Source organism: Petaurus breviceps, unplaced genomic scaffold (assembly GCF_028583685.1).
Source record: "Petaurus breviceps papuanus isolate PSGF00001 unplaced genomic scaffold, PetGlider_PUasm1.0 37, whole genome shotgun sequence".
NCBI classification, from domain to species: domain Eukaryota; kingdom Metazoa; phylum Chordata; class Mammalia; order Diprotodontia; family Petauridae; genus Petaurus; species Petaurus breviceps.
In genome coordinates this window covers 109,457,469-109,478,992 of record NW_027186296.1, presented here as the reverse complement: position 1 = coordinate 109,478,992, position 21,524 = coordinate 109,457,469, and the positions used below count along the sequence as shown (strand labels likewise).

Genomic DNA, 21,524 nt, shown 5'->3' with positions numbered 1-21,524 from the left:
TGTGGTAGAATAACATTTGACAAGGAGTTAAGAAACCTTGAGTTCTTGACCTTATCCTGCCACTAATTCACTGTGTGATTACAGGCAAGCCATTTTAACTCCCTTTGACCTCCATTTTCTCATCTGTAAAACAGAGGGGTTCAATTAAAATGGCTTCTAAAGTCCCTTCCAGCTCTTTATCTATGAACCTACCAAACTATGACAAGAGCCATTTTGGAGGAAGTGTTAGTATGACTTGATGGCAAGGTACAGGCAAGAGAAAATGGAGCATCACCTCAAGATTATATGTTTGGGAGTTGAGGGAGATGATGGGTTCTGTTTTTGACAGTTTCAATGAGAGAGGTGAATACAAAGACATGTAGGGTTTGACATGGAGATAACCATGGTGCCTGGTCCATGACCAGGGCCTTAATAAATGTTTGTTGGATGAAGCTAGAGGATCCTATAGACTATAAGAATTGCTCAAAAGAGACTGGAGATAAGGTCAAAGCTAGAGATAAAGTTGAGGGGAGGAGTGTCACCCACTTATACATCATGACAAAAGTCAGACAATTTGATGAGAGACCCAAGAAAGGGAATATTAAGTATGAAGAATAGTGGACACAGGACTCCTGGGTGGCTTGGGTCTAACTGCATTGACTAGAAATAGTCAAGTTATAAATCTGCTTTCAGGTTTATCTTTAAACTTTCATAATCTATTTTCTCCAAATATGGTTCTCCCACTTGGAATGTCTCATGCATGTACAAGATCACTGACCATAGAAACAAGCATCTGCTCAGAGGGTCAGATGGCTGGAATGTTGCCCAAATTTCTGCTTTTTAAGGAAATAGCTAGGGTGCATTTTTTTTCTGCTTTGCTTTCAGGAAAGTCACAAATATTTGGGCTTTTCTTCTCTTTTAAGAAAACCACCATTTTAATTTGTTATTTTCTCTTGTGCTTAGATGAGACCTGCCAGAGCCAAATTTGACTTTAAAGCTCAGACGCTAAAGTAAGTTTAACCAGACGTGACTGTCAACCGTTCCATCTCCCTACTACAGGTAGCACATTATCTGTAAGGCATACCTCCCCATGCTGGGGGGAGTTTATGTTGGATAACCTGATGGATTGGCTGGGCAAAGCAGTTCAGTCAAAAAAATTCTCCTATAGCAATGTAAGCCAAGAGAATATTGACTATGTGTACAAGGGGTACCACTATTATGACTACTATTAACAATAATAATAAAAGTAGTAATAACAATTATTATAACTCAGTCCTATATACTGTTTTCTAGTTACAAAGCATTTTACAAAATCTCACTCTTTCTACAACCCTGTAAAATACATAGTGCAAATGCTGTCTTCATTTTTACAGAGAAAAAAACGGGCTCAAAGTTGAGAAATGACCCACCCTAGGTCACAGCCAGTAAATATATAACCAGGGTCTTGAGTCTTGAACCCAGGTCTTTTGGCTTCAGTTTAGTATTTTTTCTAGAGTCTTGGAATGCATGATCCTAAGATCTCTGCAATAAAAAGAACCCTGGAAAGATTGCCCTCAATTGTTTTATTTCTGATGACAAATTCAAATACAGCATAAGATTTGGGATGGTCACTAAAGTTGAAATGCACATTTTTGCTCTGTCTGCCACTAATGTTAGCCCACATTTGATGAACTGCAGAAATCTGAGAGCTTTAACTTGAAATCTTGACATTCAGAATAATTCAGTTAGGAATGAGGGAACAGAGCAAGAAAACCTTGGGGAAATTTGCCTGGGGTCCAACCATGACAGGGAAGAGTGCCAACTGCCAGCTTCATATTTATCTAATAATTCCTGTTAGCTATGTAAAAGTGTTGTAAGAGGCCTCCAAATTTCAGGGTCCTGCATCAAAGTTCTGATCTCCCTACCCTAGTTACTGCTCTGAGACACAGAGGCTCCCTGCCCTGCTCCCTTGTTAGACCCTGGAAAATGTTCAGTTCAGTAGAAGGAGCTGTGGTCCTGGCTCCCTCCAACACTCACTGAAGCCCCCATGTACTCACACCGCTTGTGACCTTAAATCCCAATACTTCTGGTAGTGGGGGGCTCATTTGTAATTTACTGTAAGCCCCCTCTTTTCCTGTCCACCAGGAGGAGAAAGAAATGGTAGAAATGGGAAAGAAAAAGTATAAAGAATATAGACCTACTTTTTCTCACTGTCTGAATTACAAGGTAGTTGAAAGTGTATGGACCTAGGAGCTGGGAGAACTGCACAGTCCCATGTTTGCCATTAATGATCATGTGATTTTGAATATTCTACTCAATTTCCTTGAGCCCAGTTTTCTCATTTAAAAAATGAGAGCATTAGCATATAATATCTACAAGCTTCCTTCTGATGCTAAGGTTTTATGAAATTAGTTATACAATCTTATTGCTAATGAAGGTGGCCAAGACAAAGATGGCATAAATAAATATTTAAGGTTGACCAAGTATATGATTTTTTCTTTGAATTGAAAAGCTATGAAATCAATTAAGAGTTAACACAATAATAATCTTGAATTTATATCACACTTCTAATCTCTATGGTCTCCTCCAGGTCTAAAGCTATATCAGGTTTTAAAAAAATTTTAAAATGCTTTCCTATTTAAGATAACTCTATGAGATATTTGTAATATGCTTATCATCCTCATTTTATAGAAGTGGAAACTGAGGCATGGGATAGTTAAGGCAGCATGGGGCAGTAAGAAAAGAAAATGCTAAACCAGGAGTTAGGAGACTTCAATTCAAGCCTAGTTCTCCCACCCACCAGCTGTAGCACCTTGGACAGGACACCTAACTTCAATGAGCTTGAGTTTCATCATCCTTAAAATTAAGAGGTTTGACTCACTGAATTCCAAGTTCCCACTCAACTGTAAGTCTCTGATTCTCTGATCTACAAAATCATGAAATTGGACTAAATCAACCAAAGAACCAACAAGCTTTTATTAAGTACTTATTATGTGCCAGCCACTATGCTAGGTATGTAGACAAAGACAAAGATAAATTCCCTGCTCTAAAGGAGCTTGTTTCCATATTGTCTCCCTCATTAGATTGTAAATTCTTTGAGGTCAGGGACTGTCTTTTGCCTTTATTTGTATCCTCAGTACTTGGCATAGTGCCTGGCATGTAGCAGACACTTAATAAATCTTTACTGACTGATTGACTATATTCTATAGCCAGTCTCTAATATGTATTCCAGATATAACAGTATGAATCTACAAGTGACTTCCCGAAAGTCATAGAGCACATTATTGGCTAGGCTGGGAATAGAGAAGCCTCCCAATTCCTAAGCAAATTCTATTTTCACCATACCATGCCAGCTCTAACAGTATAAACATGACTACAAAACAATATATTCAGCTTAAATCTTAGATTCAGAGACTCCCTCATCCCTCTCTATGATATCTCCCGCCCTTTGAGAGATGAGGATAGTGTAACCCAGAGAAATTCAAAGAAGCCTTGCTCCATACAGCTGGTTAGTTAGGAATGGAACCTATGATCCACAGTCACTAGTCCTCAGCTATTACTTCCAGATCCTTGTATTGAGACATTTGTTAAACATAGATTTGGGACTGATTGTTATAGCCTAGAGCATGGTAGCTCCCAGTTATTGGTGATTATTGCCTCTTATCAGCCTTGGAGAGAGTGAAGAAACAAGCTATCCAGATCTCAGAAACAATGATAATCCACAGTTCTTCAAGGGTCCCAAAAGAGAGTTTTTGTCATTAGATTCATGTACTGCTGACAGATTTATGAGATACAGAGAAAAGAGCACCAGGAATCGGGAGATGCGGGATCTAATTCCAACTCTGCCATAAATACTGTGTGAATTTAAGCAAATCAATTTGTCTCTCTCGGATTCAACTTCATGCCCTGTCAGTTGAGGGGGCTGAACTTAATGGTTAGCTCTAAATTCCTTCTAGCACTAACATTCTACCCTTCTGTGTATCTTAACATTAGGGAGCATCCACTGAAATCAGATACAACATACAAGTCATGAAATAGGTTGGGAAAACAATTTACAACCCAAAGTACTGGTCACTATTGACTGTTAGGGAGCATTCAGTGAAATCAGATGCAGCATACAAGTCATGAAATAGGTTGGGAAAACAATATACAACCAGAAGTACTGGTCATTATTGGCCATTTGCTGGCTATGGAAGCCTCTGAGAATGTAAATCATTTCCCCACTGCTGGTCTGTGGGTGCATTAAGAGAGGAATCTTGGTTTTTTGAATGAAGTATGGGCCTTGGGGTCAGGAAAACCTGGGTTCATATCCCACCTCGGACACTAAGTAGCTGTGTGAGCCAGGAAAGGGGTTAAGTAACCTCTCTGAGCTTCACATTCCCTCTGTAAAGGATAGTTACAGCACTTCCTCCATAAGGTTGTTGAAAAACCAAATGGGATAATGTATGTAGAGCTTTAGCAGCCCTAAAGAGCTAAATGAATATAAGCTGTTATAACCATCTTATGCTAGACCCTTTGAAAAATGCAAAGAATAGTTTTCATTCTATGCAATAGAGTTCTTTATGTGAAATAGGAAGACACCGTTCTGTCAGTTTACATTCTTACCAACAACCCCTCTGTGTAAAGTAATAATGCTTCTTCATTTCTGAACGTCACAGAACTCTTGCAATAACCCCCTTATGTTCTGTTGACAGAGAGCTTCCTCTGCAGAAAGGAGATATTGTTTACATTTATAAGCAGATTGATCAGAACTGGTATGAAGGAGAACATCATGGCCGCGTGGGGATCTTTCCACGGACGTACATAGAGGTATCTCCCCTCCTTCCCCTTTCGGAGACAAAGTACTGCTCATTCTGAAAACGCTCTTTCTTGCAAGCTGCATTGTGGATCTCCCCTCCCTCCATTCTTTCTTGTTTTCCCTGTTTTTTCTTTCCTTTCTCTCAGCTTCTTCCACCAGCAGAGAAGGCACAACCCAAAAAGATGGCACCAATACAAGTTTTGGAATATGGAGATGCCATTGCTAAGTTTAACTTCAATGGAGACACCCAAGTGGAGATGTCCTTCAGAAAGGTAAGACAGTTCTTGCCTCTGAGATACTTTGGCATCTCTTGGGCAGGGCTATCTCAGTAAGGAAACTGACGTTGTACTTCTGGACCAGGCTATCAGAGACCTTTGGGGCTTCCTAAACAATTTAGACTGAGAGTTGTGGCTGTTTCTCAAAGCTCAGGAAGCTTTGACATAAACTCTTGCCTAGTGGCATGGCCATTATTTGCAAATTATTAATGTCATATATCTGGAGCCTGGGAGTCTTAAATAGCCTTCTGTGAAGCTCATGTTTATTTATAAATTCTCCTTTTTCAAGGAAATCAAATCTCCTTTTTAAAAATGGATATCTTTTGTTTTTACAAATCCCTCATTCCCAAATATATTCCTTCTACCTCTCCTACATAGCCAACTATCCCTTGGAACAAAGAAGTGGGGGGGGGGGGCAGGGCAGAAAGCATGTGAGCAAAATTCTCTAACACATCAACCAAGTCTGACAGTATATACAATGTTCCGCAACCATAGTCCCCCACTCTGCAAATAATAAAAAACAACAAAAGCTAGCATTTATATAAGGCTATAAGTACCTAAAGTGCTTCCCATATTTGCTCATTTAGTCCACATGGCAGCCTTGTGAGGTGGCTGCTATTATTATCATACCCATTTTACAAATGAAGAAATTAAGGCTGAAAGGTTGAGTCACTTGCTCAGAGTCCCACAGCTAATAAGTGTCTGAGGCCAGATTTGAATGGACAAGTTCCTGACTCCAAGTCCTGAACTCTATCCACTATACCACCTAAGAGAAGGAGCTGTATCTTCTCATTTAAATTCACATAGTAGAGTTAGTAAATTCCTTTGGGGTGGGGGATAATTAAAATTAGTAGAGTTAGTTGGTAGCATCATCTTTTCACTCTCAAATAATGTTTAAAATGATAGTTTAGATGTCTGTCTCCCTCCCATGGAATCTTAGGTTTGTGATCTGTACTCCCCTAATTGGTAATTGTGTTTTGTTTTTCTCCAGAAGGGAGACAGCTATCTGAACCTGAGGAGGTAGCCCAGAATAGATGCTTGTGAGAAGGGTCTTGCTATGGATCACTCAGTCCTAAAGGTCTATGGAATTTCGATACCAGAGCTATACTCTTACTCTTTGTTCCCAGGGGGAAAGGATCACATTAATTCGACAAGTTGATGAGAACTGGTATGAAGGTCGAATCTGTGGTACCACTCGACAAGGCATCTTTCCCATTACATACGTGGATGTGATCAAGCGACCTCTGTTGAAAAACCCAGTTGATTACATTGATCTGCCATTCTCGTCTCCAAATCGCAGTACAACTGCTTCTCCTCAGGTATCTACATTTCTCCTGATCAGTTTCTGTGCTTTGTAGGACAAGTTTTCCATTATGGCTCACACAGCTACCTTGAGGCCAGTCCCTGGGTGCTGTAAGCAAGTTTGTCTGAAGCAATTCATAAGTGAACCATGGGGGATTTGTTTAATTTATGCATTGTTATTCTTTTTCAAGACCTCTCCAACAAACTTTAAAATTGCCAGGAGGAGGATAAGGGATGGGATGGTTTGCTTGTGAATGAATATCTGTGATTAAGCTTGCTGAGCTAGGGGATAAGATAAGCCTTTTGGAAGTTTTAAGGGGTCTGCTAGAGATTAGATCACATTGAAATCAGTGGGCTGAGTCAGGTTGGCTCATCCTTCATCCAGCTCTTTGACCCTGAAGTATCCTATATAAAAGGAGCTCACATTTCTAGTCAATACTGTCACAGATACCACCCTCTACAGTGGCTTCTTTCCTTCTTATAGGCCTGAGTGAGTTTAGTATCAGGAGCAGTGTTGGTGTAGAGTTCTATGAGATGTACTACAGGGATCATTTTTGTCTAGAAGAATTTGGAGAAACTCTACTTGGCCAGCCTTGCTTCTATGGAGGAGGAATTAGTGTTTGGGCATATCATGAGTCTACCTTTACTGATCACACTAATTCAATCAAGTGGGTGGTACACTATGCCACACCAGTAGTATAACCCAAGACCTTGAGTCCCAAGAAGACTAAGAGTCAGATTATTAACCATAGTTCATTGTCATGAATTAGATTATATGGTACATGTTAAACAGGAGGAGAGAGTAGCAAAATTAACATTGTAGCAGAGTTAACTGAGAAAAACATTCTTACTTTTATTCTCATTTCCTCACATGCTTAAAAGGCCTCCCCTTGCCCATGGGCTCACTGATAAACTCAAGGGAATAATTCTGATAGATCTTCACTGTGGGGCCCCCTGCCACTTCCTGCTTGGTTGGAAAGTCTTTTAAGGAGCTTTGTAATAATTCAAGTAATTCTGTTAGATTCCACAGTTGCATAAACCTCAGTGAGAAGCTCTTAGAAGATGAGATCACTATTTAGATGACCCTCTGGATGGCTCATTTAGGACTCCCTCTGTTAGGAAAAATAAAAGTCCAATAACAATAAGTAAAAAATAATAATATTAACAGTCAATAATATCATATGTGTCCATGGTGCTTCAAGGTTTACAAATCACTTTGCATACATGAACTCATTTGATCTTGACAATAGCCTGTGAGGTATGCTGAGCAAATATTGTTATCCCCATTTTACAGATGAGGAAACTGAGTCCCAAAGATGACCCACATTCACATGGCCAGTAAATAGCAGAGCTATAAACTGAGCCCACATTTTCTTAAATTCAATGCCTTTTCCAATATACTTTTCTGCCTAAAGAATGTACCCAAACAAAGATGGAACTCCTTTATGGATATGGAGGCTCAGATCACAGATTTTGAGATATCCTTGAAAATAGTGGGTTGATAAAGGTCAGGTTCCTTAGAATTCACATCTTTGATCTTAAAATTCTAGATCACTGGCCTATAACAGTAAGGCAGAAAACCACATTGTTATAGAGTCTCATTTATAGAGGTGAATTTTGGGTGTGTGGATCCATGGGGAAATGAAAGGCTTTCACTGTGCTATTTGAAACTGTCTCCAAACTAGGGAGCAAGTATTATGAGTTTTTCCTTAAACTCCATGGTACTTCCCTTTATCATTCTAACCCATCCTAACACAGACATGTACACACCCTTGGTGCGCATCAACCGTGGTATTTCCTTTCTGATTACATACCTAGGGCCAATACATTAGTTCCTATGTCCATATCTCATCCATCCTTGCTCCAAATAGAATTTCCTTTTTGAACAATAGTGTTTATTCTGCTTATCTTTTCATTTCATTTCTTTTTTGGTACTCTTGGGGGTTATTTAGGGGTTTTTTTGTGTTCTAAAATCTGATATCTTTTTTCTTTTATTTTGCTTATTTCTTCCTCTCTCTTTCTCTTTCTCTTTTTGTTTCCTCTTAAGTTTCCAAGTCATGGCAAGTGCCACTCCCCAAGACCCCAATCTCTACCTTGTTCACGTCAGGTATTGTCTCCTGAGATGCATGCCGTCACCTCTGAATGGATCTCCCTGACTGTAGGGGTTCCAGGCAGAAGTACTCCAGCTGTGACCCCACCATTGCCCCCTCTGCCAGAGACCTCTCCTTATAACACTGAATACTTTACTTCCTCAGCCTTGGCCAGTCCTACCCTTTCAGCAAGCCGTCCCCATTCTAGTCTCTCAGATCGCTCTAGCCCAAGCCTTTTGGTTTCTCCATTCCTCCCTAACCCTCACAGATCATCTTCCACCATTCATAATGTCAGTGCCCCCCTTCAGTCAAATGAAGAGAATATAATGTCCTCACCATCCCCCAGTGTTAAATGGGATACCTTCTCCCAGCCACTGCTCGGGGACTCCAATAGTGTTATCTCTGAGCTTAGTGATGCCATTAGCAATCAAGCCAAGTTCCAACAGTGGCAAGAAGAAAACAGACAGAGTTCAAGGAAGCCCAATAAAGAGGCAGGTGAGCACTATCCCGATGGATCCAAGATCTCTAAGAAGAGCTGCTTGAAGCCATCAGACGTGGTCAAATGTATGAACACAGAACAGAGACTTTGTGATAACACCCTTGGGGGAAGCCAATCCTGCCAACATCTTCTCAGCCCTATTCACAGAAATGAGGCTGGGCAAAGAGATACCAGTGCAGGGGTCAAGCACGATGACCCGAAAGAGAATCAGAATGGTGTGAGACAGGTAGGCCAGCAGCATGGTTTTGTGTGGGTGTGGAAACCTAAGCTTACCATTTGTCCACATGTGGCTGTCCTGCCTGTCCCCCAAATTTGGAAATGTGGGGCATCTAACAAGCTTAGAGTGAGAATTCAATGAGTTCTTTGCATCAGGTGAGGAGGCCCAAGCCAGGAGTGGGAAGCCCATCCCCCAGCATGTTTAGATTTTTTAGGGCATGAGAATACTGTAAGTTGACGAGCGCTTTATGTTCTCTGATGAGTCATTCAGGAGATGGAACCCCACATGATGCCCATTAGGTATAATAGGAAAGACCAGCAAGAAACCTTTCTCCCTCTGTGTGTGGCTGTGCATTTGAGTTGTGAAGGAAAACACAAGAGGATGCTTTCCTAGATAAGGCTCAGCACATCGGCTAATTAATGCAGCTGAAAACACTAATCATTTCTTTTAGTTTGGAAAAAAATGCACTTTGTTTATGGAAGTTCATAATATTTGATGGACATGTAAGTGGAAAGAATGCCGGTTTTTAGAGTTGGGGCTCTGAATTCAAATTCCACCTCTGCCTTTTCATACTTGTGTGACCATGAACAAGTCACTTGATTTATTAGAATCTCAGTATTGTTTTTGTTTAGTTGTATCCAACTGTTCATGACCCCATTTGGGGTGTTCTTGGCAAAGATACTGGGATGGTTGGCCATTTCCTTCTCCAGCCCATTTTACAGATGAGAAAACTGAGGTCAGCAGGGTTAAGTGACTTCTCCAGGTTCACACAGCTAGTAAGTGTCTGAGCCTGGATTTGTACTCAGGAAAATGAGTCTTCTTGAGTCCTCAATCCACTGTGCCACCTAACTGCCTTAGAGTCTCTGTATCCTCAACTATAAAATAAGAGAATTGGACTATATGCCCTCTACAATCCCTTCCCAACCGTAAGTATATGTTTTGGTGAGATAGTTATGTGAAATAAATTTCCTTTGCTCAGTGTTTTTATGAGGAAACAGCAAACAGTTTCCTGCTCTAAGGCCTCTAGGTTCCCTGCCCTGGGAAGGGCTGGACTTGGAATCAGAGTAGCCTAATTTTGAATCTTGCCTCAGACTTGTAATAACTGTGTGATATTGGACAAGTCACTTAGCTGCTCATTTTTTTATTTATCTATGAGATGGGGATAATAATAATTGCCAAGTTACCATCTCATCACACCAGCCCAACCAGACTCTAGGCAGCCCCACTGGCTGTATGCGTGGAGGGTTGGTCTGGTGGCTTAGCTGTACTGAGGGGCATCTCTTCTGGCCTAGAGAATCCTAGAGGAAATGAACGACAATTTTTTTTTTTTTTGCCTTTTGGAAGGCAATTGGGGTTAAGTAACTTGCCCAAGGTTACACAGCTAGTTTTTTTGTGTGGGTATTAAGTGTCTGAGGCCAGAACCGAACTCAGGTCCTCCTGACTCCGGGCCGGGCCGGTGCTTTACTCACTGTGCTACCTAGCCGCCCATGAATGCCAATTCTTAACCCCTTGTGGAGAACACTCTGGAGTCCTGATAAATTCCTGGGACCGGAAGTAGTCTTTCCAGGTCAAGATTAGGGCTCATTATCATGGCAAAATGTTAGGCCATGGTAAGCAGATAGGTGGAGAAGCCCAGGGATAGCTGTGAGATGTTCTGCAGTAAGTGGATTTTGTCGTGTGTTTAATAAATTTGATCTGGGCATGCTTGGAACACACAGGAGTCTATACTGGCTTTCTGGAAAGAGCCTGCTCCTAACTGGTTTTCTTTCTGGGTATGAGATGCTTAGAACACACAGGAGTCTACCCCGGCTTTCTGGAAAGAGCCTGCTCCTAGCTAGCTTCCTTTGCTGTTGTACCACTTCCTGTTCCCATCAGGCCCCCACTGCCTAAAGCATGCGTGGGTTCCTAACTTTTGTGTGTGGATCACAGATGCCTCTTACAGTCTGGTGAAAACTATGGACCCCTTCTCAGAGTAATACTTTGAAATGTATGAAATACAATACATAGGGCTACAGGGGAAACCAATTCTATGGAAAGACCACTATCAAAATATTTTTTTTTAAAGTTCAGACTCAGATTAAGAACCTTTCTCTGGTCTAAGGGTGCCAGAACAAGATGCCCTGGATCACCATTGGTCCTAATTTGAGATGCACTTTCAGAGCTATCCCTGAAAATAGACTTTAGTCTACTCACTTCTTAATTCAATTCAACAAGTTATTAAGCTCTTGCTATCAGTCAATAAACATTAACCAAGCACCTACTACTTGCCAGGCACTGCTCTAGGCAAAGAGGATAGAATACAAAAGTTTCTGTCTGCCTTCAGGCAGTTTATATTCTACTGGGTAGGAGGAAGTCACAGATTCAAAATGGTCACAGCTAAGAAATAACTGGGAGAATCAGAAAAGGCCCTTGGAGAGAAGGGGCATTTGAGCTGCATCTTAAAGGGGTGCCACGAGGTAGAAGGAGACTGTTTTAGGAATGAGGACTGAATGTTCAAAGGCATGGAAGCTAGAGATGTAATACAAAGAACAGGGATCAGTAAGCTGGCCATTGTGGATGTATAATGTTTCTCAAAGGCAGCAACATGTAAGCAAACTGGAAAGACAGAATGGAGCCAAATTGTGATGGCTTTTCAGTGTTCCAGACATTTCCTCACTATGTGTGACTATGAACTCTTCTATGGATGAGCTAGAACCTAGAACAATGACAATTACATTCTTTCAAAATAACTTTTCTTCCCTTTGTTGTGCACTTTAAGAGTGCTCAAAGGCCAAGTCCAAAAGATCTTCAATAGAAATGACCCAGAGATTCTACTATTCAGGTGTCAGGACATGAGGAATGACTAGGGCAGGGCAAATGCAGGTTGGTCCCAGGACCTTTAAATTTATAGGATACAAAGCATTTTAATAATGATTTTAAAATTTTGTCACATTTATATATTTTTATAGCATATGCACTCCTTTTATAACATATAAATGGCAGAGATTAGCACAAAGTTAGCAAGAATAATTTGTTATCATAGGAAGCTAACAGAGAGTAGACTACTCCCTACCCTAGCTGCTTTAAGATATTCTAGTGTCTCAGTCTTTTACCACGTCTGTGTGTTGGAGTCTCCCCTATCATTCATCTGAATTTGTCTTCATTACTAACTATGTTTTTCTCATATCACAGATTACAAAATTCATTTTGGGTTGAACATTTGTGCTGCTTGCCCAAGGCACCAAAATTGCTAGTTATGGTTCCGTACAAGCTGATGCAACAATCAGACCTCTAACTCAACCTCTTTTTTCCATGGAGTTGAAACAAGCCATTTTGCTTTAAGAATGAATACTTATAACATAAATGGATCCACTTTGTTATGGCAAATCATAAGCAAGAAGGGGGGAAATATCTGTAAAGTTATACTCCCTTTCTTATTCATTCCTTCAGCAAATATTTGTTGAACCATGGGGTCTTGAGTCATTCCTAAAGAAGCAGCTTGCGGTACTGGGTAGAGCAGGAAGGTGACTCAGAGTCTGGAAAATCTGGACTTTATTCCTACCTCAGATACTTTTTTAGGTGTGTGACTCTAGGCAAGTCACTCGAACTCTTTGAGCCTCAGTTTGTTCATCTGGAAAATGGGAATAATAATAGCATCCACCTCACAGGGTCATTGTAAGGACCATTGACTGACTAAATTTAAAAAAAGCATTTAAGTACTTACTGTGTACCATGCACTATGCAAAGTTATAGGGTTGTTGTTCAGTCATGTCCAATGTTATGGACCATATGGACCATAACACACCTATACTGTTTTGGGGGTTTTCTTGGGAAAGATACTAAAGTGGTTTGCCATTTCCTTCTCCAGTAGATTAAGGCAAACAGGTCAAGTGATTTGCCCAGGGTCACATAGCTAAAAGGCAAGATTTGAATTCAGGTCTTCCTGACTCTAGGCCCATCACTCTATACACTGAGCCACCTAGCTGCCTCAAAAAAAAAATGGGGGGATACAAAAAACAAAAGTAAAGACATCCATTACCTCAAGCAGCTCACATTCTAATGGGAGGAGACACATGTAGGAGGAGAGACAAATGAGATCCTGTATGAAAGGACCTTGCAAATCTCAAAATCCCTAAATCAATGTGAGGTAGTATAATCACATTTTATTATAAATTATATTCCTGAAAGCCATTTTAACCTATAAGAATCAGATTTTCAGCCTGCACATATAGAAAACAAACCTAAAATTTCCTTCCCCTCATCAGCCTGTTTGTTTTGGGGAGATCAGGGTTAAGTGACCTGCCCAGAGTCACACAGCTAATAGTTGTCTAAGGCTGGATTTGAACTCAGGTCCTCCTAACTCTAGGAATGGTACTGTCTCCACTGTACCACCTAGCTGTCTTCCCTTATTAGCTTGATAGATTAGTTCTATGATGTCTAAAATACTTTTTTGTTTTGTTTTGAGATCTACATTTTCTCTTAACAGCAGACCTAATTCTTAAAGGAAGATAGTGATCATTTGAAAAAAATGATAAATAGGGAAGCAGGAAATATGGATTCTAGTCTTGACTGCCATTAATTAGATATATGACTTGTACAAGATTTTTCAACTCTTTGAGCCTCAGTTTCCCCATCTGTAAAATGAAGGGTCTGGATGACCTTTAAAGCCCTTTCTAGCTTTAATATTCTACTAATTAGAAACAATGTGGTTTCATTTGAGAAGAGGGAACAAAAATATGATCTTATGTTTGGGATGGGAGGGAGGTATAGTCTATTATAGACCTTCAAGGTGGGGGGCATATGTCTTCTCCGAAGGGAAGTTTCGACCACCAAATTCTTGCATCAGCTCAAAAAGTAATATAGCAGGGCAGAACTAGCAAATGAGTTCTTGGAAAGAATTAAGAGGCCATTTTGGCTGCAAATGGGAGATGAATAAATTAATTAGGAAGTTAAAGGAAAGGGCAGTCTTGGAAACAGTCACATTATCATCATCCAATGACCACTGAGCTTCCGTTGACTATAAAGCACTGTGCGATTACAGAGCATTAGTCAGACTCAGAGCTTCCATCCTTTAAGAGTCTCTATAAGCAAGACAAAACAAATAAACATAGAAAGAACATGGGCGAAAAAAGAAATAGAAGGCACTTAAGATTTTAAGGAAGGAAGGAGGGAAGCCAGCAAAACAAAGACCATTAATCTCCAGAAAGCCAGTTTCTGTAAGCTCCAGGGAAACTTTAGCCAGGGGTTTGAGGGAAGGAAGTTTAAGCAGTGAAAGAATCCAGAAAAACTGGATATTCTTCAAAGAAATAAACCTCTTTCTGGGCTTAAGAAGGGCAGGAAAGCAGCAACTGAGCTGGTTGAACAAAGAATTCAACAGAGACAGTATGAATGAGGACCCCCCAACTTTGGAAGCAAGGTTAGGCCACAAAAAGATGAGTTTCAGTGAACAGTGCATGCACTGAGGTGTGAAATTGGGAAAAGAGGAGAGAATGATAGGATGCAAATTGGGGAGCAAAGGCACATGGGAAAATATCATTAAACCACAAGTAGCCGAAGAAAACATTTTCCTTTCACCCAGTGGGAATGATGAGTAGCTGATACACAAAAGGCTGAAACTGTGAAGTACTCAGAATACTTTTGTTGTAGCTTTCACACTGATAAACAAAATTTTTAAAAGTCTGCAAGATTTCAAAGCAAAGGGGATAGGAGGCCAAGAAGATTCTCTATCAAACCATGTGTTCTCTGAGGGCAGGGACTAAATTTTATTCTCCTTTGTGTCCTCACTCCCTGTATGTCTAGTCTAGGGCTTTGCACATAGATGTTTGTTTAAAGAATTCAATTTGATGAGAATTTATGAAGAAAGCCTATGGGGCAACTAGGTGGTACAGTGAATAGAACACTGGCCCTAGAGTCAGGAGGACCTGAGTTCAAATCTGGCCTCAGACACTTAACACACACACACAAAAACTAGCTGTGTGACCTTGGGCAAGTCACTTAACCCCAATTGCCCTCCCAAAAAAGGCAAAAAAAAAAGTCTACTATGTGGTAGGCACTGTGTTGGGTGCTATAGATACAAAGACATGAAAAACAGCATCTACCCTCAGGGAGCTTACATTCTGCAAGGGATGTAAGACTTACAGAGATAAACAAATCTAAGATCATTTTTAGGAAGCAGGAGCAATCAGGAAAGGCTTTGCTATTGGACGTGGTACCCAATTTAATAAGCACTATAGGAAGGAAAGGATTCTATGAAATTCAGGGGAGGATACTGAATTCCTGGAATACAGGATAGCCTGGCCAAATGTAGCAAAGTGGGACATGGGAAACTAGGGGACAACAAGTCAACCAATTTGACTTGAACGTAGAGTTCATGAAGGGAATGACTGTGAAAAATCTGGAAAGGTAGAGCCAATCATGGAGGGTGTTCAGTGCTAAACTGAGGAGTTTGTATTTTATCCTAAGGGAAACAAAAGCTTCTTTGAGAATGGGGGGGGTGATGGGTGCTTTAGTAAAATGATTTTGGTACCTGGATTGCAGATGGGAAAGACCAGGAGGCCACTGCAACAGATCAGGCAAGAGGTGATACAGACCAGAATTGGGTGGTGGCCCTGTGAGTGGAGAGCAGGCAGGTATGAGAGATGGCATGGCAGTATAATTAACAAGACTTGGCAACCCATTGGATAGAGTGGGTGAGGAAGATGGCCAAGTTGAAGATATTACAAACCTAGTTGATTGGAAGGAGGGTAGTAGAAATAAAGCTGGTTGAATGAGTCATACATTTTAAAATGTTGACTTACAGAAAAGTCAGCTTTCCCTTTCCTCTTAGCTTGAGAAGAGTTCCAGGGTTTAAAATGGAAAATTCTATAAGTTGAGGTTATAAACCAGATGCAGCAAAATGGCCAGTGATTTGACTTTTCATCATCCTACAAACGGGTAGATTCTGGCTGAGGACTTTAGGTCCTTTTCAGAGAAGTCTCAGCTTCTGAATAGTGAGGAATAAATTAATTAAGAAGTGAAAGGAAATTATAGTCTTGGAAATAGTTACTTTATTATCATCCAGTAACCACTGAGCTTCTATTTAGAGCTCAAGCTAATCTGTAGGGTTTTTTCACTTGTTGGCAGGGGTTCTGGAAAGACCTATGTTTCTAGGATGATATAGAAACTTAATATCGATGTGACTGTAGGCAAGTCATTCCACTTCTGCACTTGGTTCCTCACCTTTAAAAGGAGGAGCTTGAATTCATTCCCCTCTAAGGTCTTTTCCAGCTTGTTATCTTCTAATCCAATGATCCATGAAGATTCCTGGAAGAGACAGGGCTGAATCTTTGGGCCAACTCATATTGATATGAACCCAAAGGGATCCAGCTAGAACTAGACCAGTCCTGAGATTATAACTCAAACACCATCTCATTTCCTCCGTATTATATGACTTATAGAAGGTCAGTTTAGAGATCATATAGCCCAATTCACCCTTTTTACTGATGAAGAAACTGAGATCCAGATGGGTGGAATTGTCAGGAAGATTATATTCAGAAGGTTTAAGGGCAAAGGATATTTAGTGGGAAGAAGAAAGGAAGAAACAGGGAGATTCAAAGAGAGAGGCAGAGAAATCTTAAGGGCAAAGAATATTTAGAGGGAAGAAGAGAGAAAGAAAAAGGGAGATTCAAATAGAAAGGCAGAGAAATCTAAAGAGGAAAGACAGGAGATCCCTAAGCAAGAAAAGAATCCTGTTTCTAAAGTAATTCTAGAGCCAAGGAGAAGGCAAGTTTCAAAGTTTCTCTTTCTAGTCATACCTCCTCATGACTCCCTGCTGTTTGCATTGTGTTTTTTGGCTTTGGGTCGCTGGAACACATCCAGAAATGTGTAGAATAGAAAGTGTGCTCATCAGGTTTGGAGCACCCTCTTGGGACACTAGTGGGGGGAGGAATGAGCGGCCCTTTAGCGAACAGGATCAGATTTCACAATAACCTTGGTAAGTTGGAGAAGTCATCTGAAGCAGGGAGAACAAAGTAAATTCAACACTAGTGCAGGGTAGTTTAGATGGGTAGGGGGGAAGGAAATGTTCATATCTCAGAGGGGTTTCCGTGCAAAAGAAAACACTATGGTATAGTAATAATAATAATTAATAATAAATAGCTAACACACATATAGTACTTTAAGGTGTGCAAAGTGCTTTACAGATATCTCATTTGAGCCTCACAACAACCCAGAGAGCTAGGTGCTACTTTTATTCCCATTTTACAGATGAGGAAACTGAGGCAGGCAAAGGTTAAATCTCTTGCCCAGGGTCACATAGCTAATAAGTTTCAGAGGCTGGATTTGAACTTCCTGATGCTAGTATGGTGCTCTGTCCTCTTCACCATCTTGCAGGCTTATTCTTAAACATGGAGGTGATCATGATTTTCTGTAGAGGTGGTGGTGCTTTTTTAAATGCCTTCTGATAGAGCAATGGAACCATGCATAAAGAAAGTAGCCCGAATGTGTGGCAGGAGTCCCCAGACGTTGGGTTAAAGGCAGCAGACACCTGAGTAAAGGGAGCAGCTAACCCGGTAAAGAGGCTGACATAGATCTCTCCACAGACCTATGATGGCCAATGAGGGCATAAGAGTGGCCTCAAGACCTACCAGCAGCAATGCACAAGGCAGGGATTTCATGAGTGGGTGCCAAGGATATTATAGAGACAATGTGTCCAAATCCAGGGGAAGGGCACAGATCTTACTGGAAGGTGGGTGTTATCGTATCCCTGCTAACCAGATGGGGATGCTAGCCCCTTTGTTTTTGCATGCATTTTAAGAAAGCCTCTTGTATGTTTCTGGTCCCTCCAGATAAATGACACCTTGTATTTGTGTGTGACACAAGACCCTGTGACCCCAGGCAAATCAAGTAACATCTCAGTGCTCTAGTCAACTCTCTAAGACTTCATGTTGCAGAGGAGATGCCAACCTGCCTTGGTAGAGGGAGTTTCTTCATCTAGGACTTCCCTATACCAAGGAAATCTCAGGCCCACACCCTCGCCCCACTTTCATGTGCATTACCTTATTTGATCCTGGTAGAGATCCTATGAGAGAAGCAGGATAGGTATCACTTTATCACATGAGAAACCTGAAGCCCGGAATGGTTCTTGTTCAAGGTCATCTGCCACTTAGACTAGAATCCACATCTCTTGACTCCTGCCCAGTATGCATACCATTCTATCACATTAACAAAGATAATTATACTGATATTGATACTAATCACTTTTGAATACAGGGTGACTGAGATTGTACCAGAATTTAGAAGGTACAAAAATTGAACACAATTATTCCTATTATAGGAAGCCAGCTGTAGTAGTTAATATCCCCTCCTGCTCAACTGAATGAGTCTTAATCTTTGCATTATTTTTAATTGCAGAGTTAGGATTTGTTTTTAGCTATTTAAAATTTTTTTCAGTGAACAAAAATATTTTTTCTCTCCTTCCCATCCCCCCTTCATTGAAAAAATAAATTACAAAGTTGACTAGTTTTATGTTGCTTAACGTAGGCATCAGAATTGCTAGTTGCATTTCTGCTATCCATAGGCTCATAGCTAGTATATGATAGTAATAGAAGATCAATGCTTTGTTTGCCTCACCTATGCTTCCTTAGTAGCTCCCTAAGTTGTCATTTTTATGTACTATGTCTTTGTATATTATTTGTATGTATGTCGTATCACTAAGAGCTCTCTAAATTAGAGTAGTGACCGTGTGTGCTTCTAAAACTTATATTTCTCCTCATCTAATATAGTGTTCTGCATACAATGGGTGCTTAGTAAATACTTGCTGAATTGAATAAATGCGTTGAATAAAATATGATGAATTGTTTTTACTGGATATAATGGTGGAAAAACATGAAAGAGGATTTGTAGCTGCATGCAGTCAATTCTTAAATTGTAGCAATGAGATGTGTTGTTATAATATTCTCTCATGTATATAAAAAATGTTCCTGTTGACAGTCACCAGGTCAAGAACAGTTTAAACCAGATGGGCTTGGGCTTTCTCTTATGATTTTGTATTTCTGATATAAAAGTCAATCCCCTCTTTCTCTGGAAGTCTCTCACTGCATGTATCTGGTTGCCATATGTGGGGACAGGGTGGGTCAGAGTTGCCTGTTTGGTAGCAAAGTCTACACACGTATGAACAAATGTATACAGAGTACCTTTGGGTGTCTAGATGCACTTGTGGACAAGTTTGAATAAAAGAATCCAAGAACCAGGTATGGTGGGTATTAAAAATTTGCCCTATTGCTATGCAATTATGTAGTCATTTTGATGCTTCCTTCTATACTGATGTGAGGAATACCCTGGAATCAGTCCTTTGCCAGACACTGCATGCTTCCTGTTTTTGTTTGCTTTGTCTTGAGGGCCTATGGGTTGTTTCGTTGTCAACAGTAGTAGTTTTGTTATCATTTGGGTTTTGTTCTATGTTGTTTGCGTGGAGTGGAGAGGAATGAGTATTTCCCATCAGAAGACATGGGTTCAAGTCTATATTCTACTGTCACCTAGCTGTATGACCTTCGACAGTCTTCTAAGCATTCTAGGCCTAATTTTCCTCATCTGTAAAGCAAGGAGTGGGGAGGGGAGAACAATGGACTAAATGACCTGTAAATTCCCCACCATCTGGAAAGCTACGACCCTACATTCCTCTAAATAAAGTCTAGAGTCACTCTTTGAAGGGGGAAAAAGAAAATTACTTCTTTAAAAATAATCTCATACGAGACAAGATTTTTAGGTTTTGAGTAAAAGTTTGCTGGAGTCTAAGTGTGTCAGAACCTGGTTTGTCTCCTTCCTTTTAACTGTAGTAACTATTTCACAGTTGCCGTGAAGCCCAGTTGGGGGGAAAATGTATGCAAAGTGCTTTGTAAACTGTAAAGCCCTCTAAAAACAGTAGTCATTGGTGTCATTACCCATCTAATTGGCTTTTAGCAGATTATCTGAACCCATTTTTGCTGGCTGCTCCATACCAATACCCCCTCATTGAGTCACTCAATAAAAATCTAAGAACAGTGACATTTTTTATTGGCCATTGAGTTAGACTTCCTAGAGACTAAATAAATCCTTTTAGAAGAAAAAAAGTGTTTTGGACCCTATTAAAAGTCTGTACCTAGAATGTAGTACTACCTGCCACCCTTTTAGGCATCATGGGTCAAAACGTAAAGTACTGGATTTGCAGTAAGAAGATGTGGGTTTGGATCTTGAATCCTAACTACCTTACTAACCTCGGGCAAGTAATTTCACCTCTCTGAGCCTCCGGAGGGGCTATGGACTGGGGGAATGTTGTCCTAGATCATTCCCAAGACCCTTTCCAGCTCTGAAAGTCATGACCTATGATCCATTATTAAGGTCAGTGTAATATTTATGACTAAGACTTTCATTAATGATGTCTTTGTGCTCTCCTGGGGCCTGGAATGAAAGAATGTTTCACAGAGTAGAAATGGACACAAAGTATGTCTAAAGCCATGCAATAACAAGATGTGTTGTTACAGTGTTCTCTGACATATAATGTATGTATGTATGTTTCTGGGAACAGATCCCTTTATTGGATGTTCCGGATATTATGTTTCTTTAAAAGTTGCCACTCCTTGTTTTTAATAAAAGACACAAAATAACAGCCTCTCCCCCAAAGGAGAGATACAGGTGGTAAGGCAGAGGACCCAAGGCTTAATTCCCTACTCCTTTATGCACCAATCCCAGCCTTGCCGTGAACAAGTGGCTTTTGTGACCATTAACAAGACAGAGGTAGCAGGTTCGACCCAATTGTTCCATCTCTGTTCTGTCAGCATTGTAGGGCAATGTTGTTCACTCATGGCATCCACAGCTGTTTCTCCAATTTTCCATTCCATCACCTAGCTGCTTGCTCCTTAACTCTTCCCTTCATTGCTTTGTGTTTCTGCAACAACAGCTGGTGGTGTGTGCATTGTCCAGTCCTTGACCATGGGCCCTGGGAGGCCTCATGGTCTTCTGAACGGGATGGGGTTTGGTCTGTGTGTTTCTGCACCGCGCTCTTTATTTTGAATTCTGACCAATATGACATCTGCTAAAATGTCTCCCTTATAATTTGCTTGGTGATCACAGCCTTCACATCATTCATTGAGCACAGGACCAGATCTCACAGAGTCTGAAAAGAGCTACGTGGTAAGACTGCCTGTTGAATAAGATTGTAGCTTGTTTAAAGAGAATACTTATTCCATCAAGTGATGGCTTGTCAGCCTGTAAAGCTGCTGGCTACAGGAATGATAGTGCTATGGTTTACAAACAATGCAGGTTTTAGGGTTGTAAACAAAAGAGAACACCTTAGCAGCAATAACATGGCCACTATATGGAAAAGTGGGATTGAATTAAATTCTCTAGTGCATGACTGGGTATCTCTCCTCACCTCCCCCTCCTGAAGTTA

At 40.6% G+C, this 21,524-nt stretch overlaps 1 protein-coding gene across 18 annotated transcripts in view; it reads left to right on the top strand.

The window, feature by feature from the left end:
* Positions 1-21,524, top strand: part of SORBS1 (sorbin and SH3 domain containing 1) — a 149,608-nt gene that overhangs the window by 120,485 nt on the left and 7,599 nt on the right. For 17 of the 18 annotated variants that reach the window (XM_069099294.1, XM_069099291.1, XM_069099290.1 and 14 more), the window contains 4 exons: positions 943-989; positions 4,653-4,767; positions 4,903-5,028; positions 6,159-6,350. In XM_069099294.1, coding sequence (XP_068955395.1) covers positions 943-989; positions 4,653-4,767; positions 4,903-5,028; positions 6,159-6,350 — 480 coding nt within the window. Of the gene's footprint in view, positions 1-942; positions 990-4,652; positions 4,768-4,902; positions 5,029-6,158; positions 6,351-8,380; positions 9,149-21,524 lie in introns of all 18 variants that reach the window. The other variant, XM_069099277.1, reaches the window with a different exon arrangement.